Source organism: Neopelma chrysocephalum, unplaced genomic scaffold, assembly GCF_003984885.1.
Source record: "Neopelma chrysocephalum unplaced genomic scaffold, ASM398488v2 Primary Assembly neopelma1_79, whole genome shotgun sequence".
Taxonomy (NCBI): domain Eukaryota; kingdom Metazoa; phylum Chordata; class Aves; order Passeriformes; family Pipridae; genus Neopelma; species Neopelma chrysocephalum.
The window spans coordinates 5,924,237-5,938,386 of NW_020897740.1; the positions used below are offsets into that span (position 1 = coordinate 5,924,237).

General features: G+C 44.0%; 2 protein-coding genes across 3 annotated transcripts in view; one reads left to right on the forward strand and one right to left on the reverse strand.

Moving 5' to 3' along the window:
• CCNA2 (cyclin A2) overlaps positions 1–5,612 on the forward strand; it is a 6,277-nt gene extending 665 nt beyond the window's left edge. The window contains exons 3-8 of the mRNA XM_027690004.1: positions 761–876; positions 1,209–1,432; positions 1,976–2,180; positions 2,895–3,008; positions 3,275–3,408; positions 3,833–5,612. Of these exons, the coding sequence (XP_027545805.1) occupies positions 761–876; positions 1,209–1,432; positions 1,976–2,180; positions 2,895–3,008; positions 3,275–3,408; positions 3,833–3,884 (845 nt within the window). The 3' untranslated portion in view covers positions 3,885–5,612. The remainder of the gene's footprint in view (positions 1–760; positions 877–1,208; positions 1,433–1,975; positions 2,181–2,894; positions 3,009–3,274; positions 3,409–3,832) is intronic.
• Positions 5,613–7,123: 1,511 nt separating this feature from the next.
• On the reverse strand, positions 7,124–12,201 carry EXOSC9 (exosome component 9). 2 transcript variants are annotated; one of them, XM_027690033.1, is made up of 12 exons: positions 12,079–12,201; positions 11,801–11,895; positions 11,075–11,194; positions 10,880–10,982; positions 10,303–10,440; positions 10,118–10,200; positions 9,672–9,804; positions 9,137–9,225; positions 8,802–8,948; positions 8,255–8,445; positions 7,857–7,935; positions 7,124–7,376 (listed from the first exon to the last, which is right to left on the reverse strand). In XM_027690033.1, exons 1-12 carry the CDS (start codon positions 12,142–12,144, stop codon positions 7,295–7,297), a joined length of 1,326 nt encoding a protein of 441 aa, XP_027545834.1. In that variant the 5' UTR covers positions 12,145–12,201; the 3' UTR covers positions 7,124–7,294. The 2 variants fall into 2 exon arrangements, with proteins under 2 accessions (XP_027545834.1, XP_027545835.1); XM_027690034.1 differs by lacking the exon at positions 12,079–12,201 and adding an exon at positions 11,276–11,375 and having other exon boundaries at positions 11,801–11,897.
• Between the last annotated feature and the right edge of the window lie 1,949 nt (positions 12,202–14,150).

Here is a 14,150-nt window from a genome sequence, read left to right on the forward strand (position 1 = left end):
GCAGTTCGGGACACAGGCTGCAGGTCCCGGAGCAGTTCGGGACACAGACGGGTCTGGTTTGCCTCAGGAGCCGGTTTGGTTCCTTCGAACTGGTCACCATGATACAACAGCTCTTCAGTCCATTGCCTGAGCCTCTGCGCTTCTGTCCCAGGAAGTTTTATACTCTTAAGTTTATACTGTAAGTTTAACTATCAGTACCTCATGAGAGAAAACCAGATTAAAGACAAGAGCAGGCCTTAAAGCCTCGCCCTTTGCTACCACTACAGAGTTAGAAGGGGACTTTACTCAGGCAGATCCTGAGGTGTAATAGACTTTTTTCTCCCAGGAAATACCCTGTAGAGGTGCAAGTATTTCTTCCCACTATGTAATAGATGGGAACTGCCAGATCCATCTTCTATAAGACTTGTGTGAATATCTGAAGGGTCACTTCATTGTGGTCCACTTTGCAGTCTACAAAAAGCTCTGGGACTCCAGCCCTGTTTTAAGCCACACTCTAAGGTTGCAGGGTCCACATCTATGTAGCAAGGTAATGCGGGACGGACTGAGCACTACATAATTGCAAGAGAGTTTTCCATCCCTTTATTCTTAGGGGGAAGAAAAGAAAGGGGAAGGGGAAAATTCCCTGTTGCCGTAACATTTTGGCTTCCCTAGAGCCTCCTCAACTCCCAGTCAACTTGAGTGAGCCTGCACAAGGTTCCCTGTGCTGTGAGGGGGTGTTGTGATGGTGCCCATTTTAACATGGCTGTTATCCTCTGCTTAGACTCTCCAAGTATTATGGATATTTCAATAACCTCAGAAACCGAAGAGACAAAACCAAACGTTAATAATGTGCCAGACTATATCAGCGAAATCCATACGTACCTTAGGGAAATGGAGGTGAGCTGCTGTCTCTTTTCTAATTTGCTTACAGCTTATGGGGGAGGAGTTTGGGTTTGAGAAATGCATCTAAACATGAGTTACTACTATAGTGACTAAATTAAAGCTTGCTAGAAAGGGAGAAATAAGATGCTCTGAGCATAAGACCAGTTTATTGTGCCATGCATTGAACAGAAGCTGCAAAGCAAGATTACAGAAACATGACTTACTGATCCTAAACTTACCATTGTTTACTTCTGATTTGTTTAAACTGTGGTAAATTGAGCTTAAACAGTTGCTTCCCTACCAGTGCTTGGTCCAAACTCAGCTTCGTCTGTCATCTAAATCTACAGGTGAAATGCAAGCCTAAAATAGGCTACATGAGGAAGCAACCTGACATCACAAACAGCATGCGGGCTATTCTTGTGGACTGGCTGGTGGAAGTTGGAGAAGAATACAAACTACAGAACGAAACCCTGCACTTAGCTGTAAATTACATCGATAGGTTTCTTTCTTCGATGTCTGTTTTGAGAGGAAAACTTCAGCTTGTGGGTACTGCAGCCATGCTCCTTGCATCGTAAGTGAAATTACTTCATTTCAAATTCCGCCTGCTGGTCTCCTATGGATGGAAATCTTGTGGCTATCGTTGTTCTGCTGCCTATAGCCGGGCTGACTCGGGAGGGCTTCACACTAGAATAAAAGTTAGGAGTTATCCACCTAAAAGCTTGGCAGTTATCTTTGTAGATTGCCCTAGAGTGAGGATTCATCCTTTCCAGCTGCAGCAGTAGGCATCTAAAGAGTATTTGAAGGAATATGCATAAGGCATGTGAAAAGAAAGTTTGGCTTGCACCAATTACTAGTTTAGTGGGTTCTTCTGGAATTTCAGTAACTCCAAGTCCCAAACTGCTTAGTCCTAAAATATCAGGCTGTTGTAGCTCTCTGATTTCAAATTCTGCTGATTCAAGAGCTACTGAACCAAGTGCAGGAAACTTGTTTGGTGCCAGTGCCCAGCTACTTCCCAAGTCAGAATTTAAACGAGCGTGCTCACTTTCATTAAATGTTGCTGGTTGTCTGGTTTTCTAGTACTCAATTATTTACTCATAACTCTTTCTCCTGGCAGAAAGTTTGAAGAAATCTACCCTCCCGAAGTAGCCGAGTTTGTCTACATCACAGATGACACCTATACCAAGAAGCAGGTTCTAAGGATGGAGCACTTAATTTTGAAGGTTTTGTCGTTTGACTTGGCAGCTCCAACAATCAACCAGTTCCTCACCCAGTACTTTTTACATCAGCAGACAGATGCCAAAATGGAGAGCCTCTCAATGGTAAGTAAGAATTACTAGCTCAGCCCATGTCACTAGAGCATTCTATTGCAGAGATATAAATATACATTAGGAAGTGTGCTCCTCCAGAAGTGGTGCCACACTGCTGGAAGCTAATGCTCCTATTGCCCTTACTGTTTGGGATACTCCATTCTTATCAGAGGCTGGCACTTGGCCTGGCTCAAGCGTGCACACTTTCTCAGAGCAGGCAGAGATTAAAGAACTTTAAATTGGGAGTTGTTTCACTGCTAGATAGAAGTGTCCCTCTCTCTTATCCAAAATCGCCACACATACCCACCCACTTTGGCTAAAAAGGGCTTTTGTTTTGGTTTTCCCCTCAACAAGCAGCAAGCTCTAAATCCAGAGGGTAATTTCTAAAGCAGAGCACAGATAACATTTCAGCTAAAGTTTTAATAAATCCTAACTGTATGGTGCTCCTAAAACAGCAGCCTTTGTCTCACTGTGCAAAGGTCAGACCTGACCACGTTCTTTCCTCTAGTTCTCATATATCCCTAAATATAAAATGTGCTGCAAAAGCATGCATTGGGAACACTTTAGCAGGAGATGATAAATGAGAAAGTAAGTGGAAACTAATAAAAGCTATTGCTCCAACTGATGGTAGGATTGTAAGCTTAAATTAGGGTTCTGGTGCCACTGTTAAATGATCTTCCTCTTCCTTTTGGAAGTAGATGACTCCCTTTCTTGTTTCCCTTGCAGTACCTTGGGGAGCTGAGTCTAATTGATGCTGATCCTTACCTGAAATACTTGCCATCAGTTATTGCTGCTGCAGCATTTCTTTTAGCAGACTACACACTCACTGGACGAACTTGGGTATGTAACACTCAGATGTGAGCCCTCATGTGCCTTTGTGTGTTTAGTGTATTTGTACACAGTTCTGAATGCCGGGGCTGGGCTGCAGGAATTGCAGCCCCTCCGTGCTCCTGGGCTGTTAATTAGGGATTGCTCCCTGTGGTATTTGAAAAGTGGGATAAGGGGGTATTATGGTTTCAACAACAAACCAAAAACTCCGCTGGAGGTTGTCAGCATAAGCGAACAGAAATGTTCCAATATCCCTCTTCCTTTCCTTTTTCCCTCAGCCTGAATCCCTGTGCAAAGTAACAGGCTACACCCTTGAAGACATCAAGCCTTGCCTCATGGACCTACACAACACCTACCTCAAAGCAGCCCAGCACACACAACAGTCCATAAGGGAAAAGTACAAGAGTACAAAGTGAGTATCTCTGGAGATGTTGGGAGAAGCCGGGGGCGTTACACCTGAGTTGTGCTAACACGTAACTGCTTGTCAGGGTGTAGGTGTGGGGTGCACCTTGAGTCTCCAGGCAGACTTCACTCACCAAACCCACCACCTCAGTGAAATGGTGATGAGACTCCCCATGTTTTTGCACGGTGGTTTGTTGAGCAATACTTGGTGTTCTGTCACTGCCAGAACCATCAGGTGGAAACTGGAGGAGTTTTCTTGATGTTCCTACAGTTGGTGATACCTGATGCTCCTAAAAATCTGTGTGGGCAGCCAACAAGCCCCAAAGCATTTCCTGCCTTGTGGGCAATGTGCTTTGCTGCAGTGTGTGTGCTGCTCTTTGTGGCAGACAGCACTGGAGCAAGATGACATCCTGCATCTTTTTTTCCTTCTCTAGGTACCATGAAGTATCGCTTATTGACCCGCCAGACACACTAAACTTATTGTAATAATCAAGAGACTGATCTTTTCAAGAGATGTATATTACCAGGAAATGATGTACAGTTTTAAACATGGTTCAGAATTCTAGATGTGATCACTCAGAATACAGGCTTTGATGACTTTAATTATGAAGTTAGTTTTATGAGGGTTTAATGTAAATCTTTTGTACATGCAATCTTGTTAAAGAGTTTTAACCGTGTTTTTATCCAAATGTTCTCTTCAGGCACAGAATTAACCATGCAGACTGTGTGAAGTCTGAGACTGCCTAACTACTTATAGCCTAAACGTTAATATTAGGGGTGCACCATTATAGTGGGGCTTTTTCTCCTTCGGGGTAAGAAAGACTTGGACTCCACAGCAGTATTTGTAGCATTTTTATACTGTCTAGTTTAAACTGAGACTTAGTATAGATCCAAAATGTGGCTTCATGTCTATTATACTGGAAGAAACTATATGGCTGTGAGGAGAACACCTTGCTGGAATGGACTCGTGAGCCTCTTTTAGGATGTGCCTTGTGATTTAGTGCCAGAGCTTCATCAGGCTGAATGCTCTGCTGCAGGGGCTGCACGGTTAAAACTCCTATGCCAGCTCATACTTCTCACTGCCACTACGTAGAAAATGGTCTTGCTACAATATTTTCTTGTGCATGTGTAAAACTGATACTAATTTAAACCCACGGAGTTCCCAGGGACATGTTAGCTGTCCCCAAAGCCCATCAATACCTACTAAAAAAGTGTCTTCAGTCTGCTTACCTTGTACCTCTTTTAAGGGTGGTGGAGGGATTAAACTGCAGGAGGGTGAACTACTGCTCTGTGCCCTCAAGGGGAGGAAATGTCTTCTGGCATGGATGGGCTACGTGCAGAACTATATGGATTCTGTACACCCCTCATGCTTGGAGACAGTTCCTCTGCAGCAAAAATGTAGACCAACTGGTTGTATTTTTCCTTAGTTCTGGAACTCTGTTACATGAGCAAACATAATCAGCATTAGATCCAAAGGATGTTTACCTTCAGCCTGTGTAAATGGAGTGATGCTGCCCTGTACCTGCTGTTCTCTGCATGTAAAGCAGTGAGTGCACAGAAGTGGGTTGAATTAAGCCATTTCCAGGTTGGCCAATAAACAGTTTTAGTATTTGATGTTAGTGGTCTTGCTAATACCTTAAAACCACTGAGGAGAAGTACTGCCATCTTAAACTGGCATTCATTTCTAAAGCTTTTTGGCAAGGTGAAACCTGTGCCTCTTTGACTTGAAGCTGATTCAACGCTGTCTGTCTTCTTATCTGGGCACCCAGCAGTGAGCAGTATAAACTCTCCACAGATGTCCAACAGCTGTCAGGGTGGGAGCTATTTAAATTTTTTAAATCATCAGCCCTCTGTCAAGCTGACAAGCACATTAATGTGAGACAACTCACAGGTCTCATCTCAGTAACTACAAACGTACTGTTCTGCCCCCACCCCTGCAGTCTGAGCCCTCTGTGAACCACCTCAGTTACAAAACTGATTGAGCGGTGCTTATCCTGTCAAAATATGCAGCAGAGGAGGCCTTTTTGGCCAATATGAGCTTCTTAAGATGCACTTGGACTTTTATGCATGTTCTAATGTGTAATGGGAGAACAGTATTTCATTGGTCACTAGCCTTTATTTAGCCTGATTTCAGTAGGTTGCCACTGTAAAAGCTGAAACTCTCTGGGGGCAGCCTGCACAGTGTATCATGTCTGGTGCTTAGCATTGGAAACACTCTAACCTTGCAGGGGCGAGAGTTTGTGTATGCAGGAATGTGTTTTCCACACACATGACCTTGGAAAGATAACTCACAATGCTGACTGGCAATTATTACTTGAAGACAACAGGCCACGGCGCTCTTCCTGAGAAACTGGGTTCTGTCTTCCCTTTCCTTTTAGTAGTGTATTCCAAGACTACCGAGAAATATCAACATTGGAAAGAGAGTCACTTAAAGGAAGGTTTTGAATTATTTTCCCCAGAAAAGAGCAAGTAGCAGTACTGAGGTGAAAGGACTTCAGGGGCTTTCAGTGTTAATTTACTGCTTAATGAAACACCTTTGCTCTAGTTTCAAGGGAAATTGTTCCGTTACTGTTCCGATAACACAGAGAAAAATTCTTCCATGCTCCCTCAGCTTTACTTTTGCCATATCAAAATGCCTTCCTCTACAGCCTAACAAAAAAGCATCAGTCCTGGCTGGCACCTCTGCCCAGCATGACTGTGTTCCCCCTTCCTCACTGGCAGCTCTTGCTGCTGCAGTAAGTACTATCTTTTTTCCACTGCCTCATTTTCTGAAGTTAATACGGGACAATTCCAGCTTTTGCTACTAAGCTTTGAGCAAATTGTACTGTACTACTGTTAAGCCTAATCATTACCTCCTAGTCCTTTCAAACAGAAGGCTCTAAGGAATGTAGTGATGTTATGTGTGAAGAGAGAAACAGCAGTGCAAACGCTGTTCCTTTTTCTGAAGAAGTTTACAGTCTGGTGGTACCATGGAATTAAGAAGAAACTGCATCTTCACCCATTTACGTACTCAGGACAGTGGGTTGGAAGAACTGACACTAAGAAAATGCACTGGTTTAGCAACAAGGAAAGAGAAAAGGTTTTGTGTGTTGGTCCCATTCTAAAAGAGCACAACTTGACTAAAGCTTTGCATGGCTGGGAGCAATTTTATATTTTCTTTTACATTAAATTCTTAACTTCATTTGGGGAATGCAACATCTGCAACAGTAACTTCTGTTCACAGCCCATGTAACACTGAGGTCACATGTAAAATAGCCCTACTTTGCTCTTGTAAATATGTGTGTGTTTCCAATGTGACTTGTTTTCAAACAAAGCACCCAGATCAGATATTTTGGAACCTTCTTCATCTCTTTGTTTTGCCCAATTCTAAGTTAAGAGCATAATTCTTTGCCTATAAGTTCAAGAAGCATTCCTGTCTGTTGCATGTAATATTTAATTAAACTTTTTAAGAAACTCCACTGCTGAAGTATGAGTTGCTTCTCTATTATCTTGCAGAAGTTCTATGCTAGTTTGTTAAGTTCATGAATTTATATTGCTTTCTATACAAAGCAGTTTGAGTAAAAGGTAACACGTGCAGTGACATGGGAAAGAAGATCTCAGTCACAGCACATCACCTACCCCAGTGAAGAATGTTCTAAAGCATGACAAACTCCCAAGGAGTGGCAATAGCTACCTTAAGAGAAGCTAGTGAGTTTTTGCTGCGGCTGGATGCCAACCATGGAATATCAGTTACAGGCAATTTTTTATTTAAAGCTGTGTACAATAGTTTTAACATAAACATAAAAGCAGAACCAGAGATGGGGGGGGGAGAAAATAAAATTATCTACAAAAATAATCTCATTAATAATAGACCAAATTCCATATTGTACAGCATTTCTGCAGGAGGGATGACGGCTTTATCGAGAAGCTCTCTTCTTTCTTCTCCTTTTGTTAAATGCTTTCTTACTTGTATTTTCTGGTTTCGTGCTGGTCTGTGTTCTGTGAGCAAACAACATTTGTATCAAAGGAATGTACTGAATAGTTTTACTATTGCAAAAGAACACACGATGATCATCCAGAACTGGGCAACCACCCACCACGCTCGGAGCCGAGTTCTAAGTTAAATTCTGGGAAGTGCACTGCACACGAGGGTTTCCATGGCTAGTGCAGGGATACAGCAGCAAACCTCACTTCTGGGAGATAACATTAGCTCTAGTGTAGCATGTAGAATCTCTGAAGCATCTCTTTGGAATTATTAAGATCAGCTGCCTGAAATAGTCATAGACAGACTAAAGGCCAGCCAGGCTCTGGCCTCCCTGGACAGGAGTGAACTAGCCTAGATTTAAACCTCCTCGCTCTCAGCTATCTCTGTTGTCCCGCTGATCAATTGAAACCTTCCCTGGCCTTGCCGAAATCCTGTCCTTCCTGGAAATACTCCTTACAAACTCCTCTTCCCTCCTAATTTCACAGGATTGTTACCTTGTTTTCCTTGGTACTTCCTGTGGTTCCAGAATGACAACTTCTTCCTCCTCGCTGTCAGACAGCAAAATAGGTTCATCTAAAAAACAAACAACCCAATCAACAACAAACTGCTGATCAGTTTTGTGCAAACAACTTCTGTAACTAATAACCACAGCATTTTTAAAGTAACAAACATTCAGATTGGCTTACTGATTCATTTGGAGCCCTCCCTATACTACAGGAATCAAGTTTTGAAGAGAAGTGACCAGGTGAAGTAGAAACAGCAAATGCGTGAAGTAGTTACAATGGCTTTTTCTTGCTAAGAACCTCTTAGCATTTTAATCTTAACATTTTAATTCTAGACTTTTAAAGTGATATAATAGGCATGTCTGACATTGAAATCAATAAATACTTACCCTTCTTAATTTCCCTCATTATACTTGTATCTTCAGTTTCTGTCTTCTGACATTCAAAAGCAGCTGCTTCACTTTCACCTTCCTCTTCCACTGCTTCTTCCTTCTCAGATTCTTCAAGGTCTCCCCAGGAGTTCTCTATTCCTTCCCCAATTTGGGCTGTCCCAGGAGTGTGCAATATTGGATTGGCAAAACTGCAGGAGTCAAGAAAAATCCTGGTGTTTGCTGGTAAAACTCTGTATTCTGAGAACAAACCAGTTTGGTTTTTAAGGTGTATCTTTTCTCCCTGGGGAAGAACAGCCTTAACAGGGAGCTAAGAGTGCCACTTCTCCAGTTACTGTAATAATCACAGTTCTGACCACAGTTTTACACTTTATACAAAGAATTAAGGTACCTAAAAGCAGTCAGAACCAAACCCAAGATGCTGAGGATGTTTCCTGAGGGCTCCCTAATCTGTGAGGAATTTTAGATGTGTGTTTAGCTTGTAGCAGTGTTAACACAGGGGATGGGGAGCCTGGTTTTGCCCTGGATAATACCCTGGAAAAGATACACTTCGGAAGGAGGGTCAGCTTTAGCGATGATCTCTCCTGCTTGTTCTTCCACGTTGTTGGTGTCAACAGCAGCACTCTCCATTTTGAAGGCAGTGATCCTTTGGTTGGGGATAGATTCCGCGAAGCCGAACTTCCCACCTTCTTTCCTAGTCATTCAGGGACAGGCATTATTTCAGGATGTTCCACACCTAAAAACGGTTTCTGATTTTCAAATTCAAATATACTTGCTCTTTAAATCAAATGCAAGTGTAAACAATTTACTGTTCAAACTACAGGATACTTTTTAGTGCATTTCTTAAAAATACCCATTTCCATCCCTTCCCAAAACACTCACCTGGCTTTGTGGTCGTTTTCCAAGGCTTTCTGAATGAGTTCTGTTATTTCTGCGACCTTAACAGCTGTTATTTTACTGCACCTCAGAATCTGTTTGTTATACACACAACAGTTTAAGACCATGAAAGCAAGGTGTTTTTAACTAAAACTGTAGAACATCATAGGAATCACGAACACTTAAATCACAGGAGTCAAAAACACTTAAAATATGGCACCTTAGCATGAGGGACTGGATTCACTAAGAGTTATGTAAAAGATTAATACACACCCTGCAGCCTTTCCTCAGAGTGCAAGGGGAAATAATTTACAGATTCTCTCAGCCAAATCACAGGGGGGAAAAAAAAGATGCAAATCTGACCAAACACTATGCCTTTTCTACACTTCTTCCACAGCATGGTACACAGTGCTATGCTCTTCCACTAGGACTAAAAATAAATAATCTCTTCTGATAAAAGATTGATTTCTCAGCTTCCAAATGTCAGGGATATTTCCATATCAAGACTGCAGCACAGGAACTGCTCAAGGCAAAGGTTTACCTGGTCCTGCACCAGCATAACCACTCCACTGGACTGGATGGTACAAATTTCCCGGTGTTTGTTCATGGCAATCACAAGGAGCCCATCCATCACCCGCTCCTCACGTTCACTTGGATCCACCAACAAATAGGTCCTAGAATCAGGAACAGAAGGCAACAGTAAAAGTTTAAGGCAAGTTGCTACCGATTAAACACAGGAGTTGGTTTACGTATTAGTAACTATGGGTATACTCCCCCTGAAAGTTTTCTACATCACCTGTGGAAAGCTGCTGGTTAGTTACACTGTGCAGAACACAGAAATATCTCCCCCTGGCATTTCACCTCAGATAAAATCTTTTAAGAAATCAGCTTGTCAATATAAGTATTCTAAAGACTTTTCTACGTTTGAAATAAATTCTGCTTAATTAACAATAAGCTGTTGGTGTCAAAAAGACTTCAAAATCTTACCCTTGATGGAAGAAGGCAAAAGTGACACAAATGGGCATGTGGTGGATACTCAGGGGGACAGGATCACGTTCCTCAGGAGTGTACTTTGAAAGGAATCGGCCCAGAATACAGTTATTTACGAAACACATGTAATTTTAAAAGGTCACACTGTACAAAGATATCGAAAGAAATTAAATAAAACTTACCACAGTTACTTCCTCTCCTTGCACAGACACATCTGGTCTGCGAAAATGGCACAGGGCTACAATTCCTGCTATGCTGGCAGCATCAGTGATGTTCCCATCGTGGTTTAACAGGTGCATGTCCAGGCGAATTTGCCAGACCTGGGAAGAGTACAGAACTGCTTGGCAATCCGAGACATTATTCCACAGAAGTTGCTGTTTTTCAAAACAAGTTCATTTTTTGTGCCATAAAAAGAACCAGCATCCATTGCTCAGGTCTTTGCTTAAGAAGATGAAAGACCTCAGTATATCCCAAGATACCCAGTGCGCCAGATTTAATTATGACAAAATAGGTAGCACTTAAGTACAATTTACACCTTATTCTGCAAAGAAATGTTCGAGTGTGTAGGGTCCCAACCACTTCAGAAAACCCATGCAGATATGCAAGCTAAAAATACCTGTCAAGTCAGGTGTGTGGAACTTTACATCAATCTAAAATCAGCATTTCTACTTTCCAAAACAAGACAGAAATCGCCTTAAAAAAATCAGGCTACGTGCATCTATTAGTTTAAAACCACTTTAAATTAGTAGGTTTTCCTACCTTTTCACCAGCAACAACGCAGAGAGATTCAGTATCTATACATTTGGAATCTCTCAGGCATCGCTCTAGTAGTCTGTTCAGTGACACCAGTAACTCAGATTGCCTGTTAAGACAAAATTAAGTTGAATACGATCATGCTTCAAAACAGTGGCTCTTCTATCATCTGTGTTTAGTCATTTTAAGACAGCTCCCTACCTGCCAGGCTCCAGCCCGGGTGCAGCCATGGGGGAGAGCTCCAGATTAAAGAAGAGCACACCTTCTGTGGGCCGATTTGGCTTGGGGGAAACAAGCTCACATGAGACCTGTGCAAGAACCCTGCAAATGTAAATAAACCATGAGGTCACAGAACTTACCAGGAAAAAAAAATCTCCTACCACTAGAAACAAAATAGCATACTTGGGAAAAAAGCATGCAATTAGGGTGTTAGTTTGTAATTCTCAGTCCTGACAGTTTCTCATTCGAAGCTTTCCATGCATATTTGAACTCTGGTCAACAACTGGAAGAACCAAATGTAGGAATTAGAACACAGTCCTGTCCTTTAGGATTAAAAACTGACTCCCAACACAGGAGAAACTGTAACGAAATACTTACATAAGCGGACATACTTCACTTTTCCACATGCAAAAAAAAGAGTCGTTTGATTTGCGGAAGAAGGCAAAATCAGCGAATAAGGGGATGAAAAACTGGAGTAACTGCAATTTGTAAATTATTTGTAATCACAACCAACATGGATATCACTGCTCCTTTATGGCCCTACCCTTGAATTACTACGACTTTTGGGCTCTGGGAGTTAAAATCCGTGCACGGCGATCCCCGCGGGCTCCCACGGGCGGGACATTCCACGTTCGCCCCGGCAGGTTTGGGAACCTGGGGCTCCATCGCCCCGCGGGAGCCGCGGTCCGGCCGAGCCCCCGCGCCCACCTGGTCTTGCCCAGCTCCACGATGCAGCAGCCGCGGTCGGCGCCGAAGGACACGCGGATGTTCCGGTAGTCGTAGCACTGCCGCCCGTCCAGGCGCTGCGGGAACACACAGACAGGCACACAGACACACGGACACACACGGGGTTAACGCGCCTCGCCCGGCACGGGACGGGATGCGGCGGGGCGGCGCTGGGGTACAGCCACGCCAGTCCCCGCCGCCCGGGTGCGGGGAAAGGGGAGGGGGGAAGGTCCAGGGCAGGGGGGGTGCCGGCGCCGCACCTTCCTCTCCTGGATGGCGCGGAGGAGGAAGCGGCGCTCGCAGTTGGAGAGCGGTGTCGCCTTCATGGCGGCGCCGTGAGGGGGCAGCGCGCGGCACCGGGAAGGCCGGAGGGGGGGGGGGGGGGGAAGCGGGGGTGCCGCGCGCCGCGCCCGTGCGTCATCGGCGCGCGGCGGCGGCGGCGGGCGCTCAGCGCGCACGCGCATGGAGCTCGCGCGCAGGCGGGTCCGCCCTCAGGGAGTGAAGGGGTATCCAGGGGTGGGAGAGACCCATCGGGAGCATCCAGTGCGGCTCCTGGCGCTGCGCAGGACACCCCAAGCGTCACACCGTGTGCCTGAGAGCGTTGTCCACACGCTTCTTGGACTCTCAGGCTCGGTACTGTGACCACTGCCTTGAGGAGCCTCTTCCAGTGCCTGACCACCCCCTGTCGGAAGAACCTTTTCCTCATATCCAACCTAAACCTCCCCCGACTCAGCCTCATGCCGTTCCCTGGAGTCCTGTCGCTGGTCATGAGAGTGAGCGGTGCCTGCCCCTCCTCTGCCCCTCACAAGGATGTTGAAGACCTCGATGAAGTCTCCCCTCAGTCTCCTGCAGGCAGAGCAAAGCAAGTGCCCTCAGCCGCTCCCCACAGGGATCCCCCTCCAGACCCTTCACCACGCTGGTGGCCCTCCTTTGGACGCTCTCTAATAGCTTAATTAAAAAAAAAAAAAACAAACACATATCCCAGACCTATCCAGTGGTTGACGCTGTTGTGGTGCACAAACAAGGCGGGCAGCGGTGCAGGCAAAAACGGAGCTACGGCGTCAAATCTGCCCCTCCCTGAGGTTCTGAGGTGTTGCCGTAAGTAAAAAGGCCCTTACAAGTGCCTTTTATGCTTAGTTTAAGTTGAAAAGATTGTTTACTGTATCTTCTCACCAGCATTAAACCCCAGGCACTCCGACTTGCCTCACACAAAACTGCAAATATCTCACACTGTCTTTTTAAACCTTGCTAACACACTCCAGTTCTAGTGCAAACTAAAACGTGGGTCATGTTTCGGAAACTCCAATTTTGTGCAAGTGAGGACAAACACCATGTAATTTTCCCATGCTGGTTTTATATTTTCAGGTTGGGATAAATAAATAGAATCACAAATATTCAGTGTAAATAGTACTGATGAGATTACAAAAGACCCTCTTCCTCTAGGGACAAAAACAAGCAAATAGTTTTCCCAAGTGACACTAAGTGTGAAGCATCAGTAAGAAACAAAATTATGTAACACTTGCAACTTTAGCCACAAATAGGATAACATTTGGTATAACATTCTCTCTCGTCACAGCTGTGGGGATATGTTGATTGGATATTTTCCTTGGAGTCTTACTGGCAGTCTTTAGGTAGAAATTCTGTCCAATTTTAATTTTTTAATTGTGTAAATTCAGTGATAATATTATTAGTGAAGGCTTGGGGTTAAATTCTGAAACTCTTCGGTTACTGTCAGCAACCTTGGAAAGGTTTGTATTGTTTGTGGGAGGCTTCCAAACTATGTTAGTCTCCAACAATTACAAAAAATGTCATCTTGGGCATATGCTGAGATTTCTGCTTGGGGTAGAGTGGGAAAAATTCCTGTACCTGCTCTCCTGGTGAACTGTTTTGTAACTGCTTCAATGACATAGTATTTTCAAAGGAATCACATTTTTTAAACTAGGCCAGAACATCCAACAGTCCTGTCATTCATTTGCATAGGGTTTTCTTGTATTAACACGTGTTCTGTCAGAAGCACTTCCAGAGGTGTTAATTATACCCTTTTTTGCTGGAGAGTCTGGATTTTTGCTTCTGATACTGGTCCTATTCAAGACAGAGAAGTTGATGGTGAAATTCAGGAGCTGGATGTGATTCCAGGAGAACCGAGTCGTGTGTTGGGGCTGGAAATCAGCTGTGTCCTTTGATCCAAAGTCTACTTTGCAGCTTCTGTGTGTGCACATGTGCCAGGAAGGGTAAAGAATTTCATGCACAAATTAAGGAGGCATAAAATCACAGCACTGGAAATCTGTAGGAGGAGGGCACGTGGCAAATGAGGTCAGTATAAAAGGTTAAC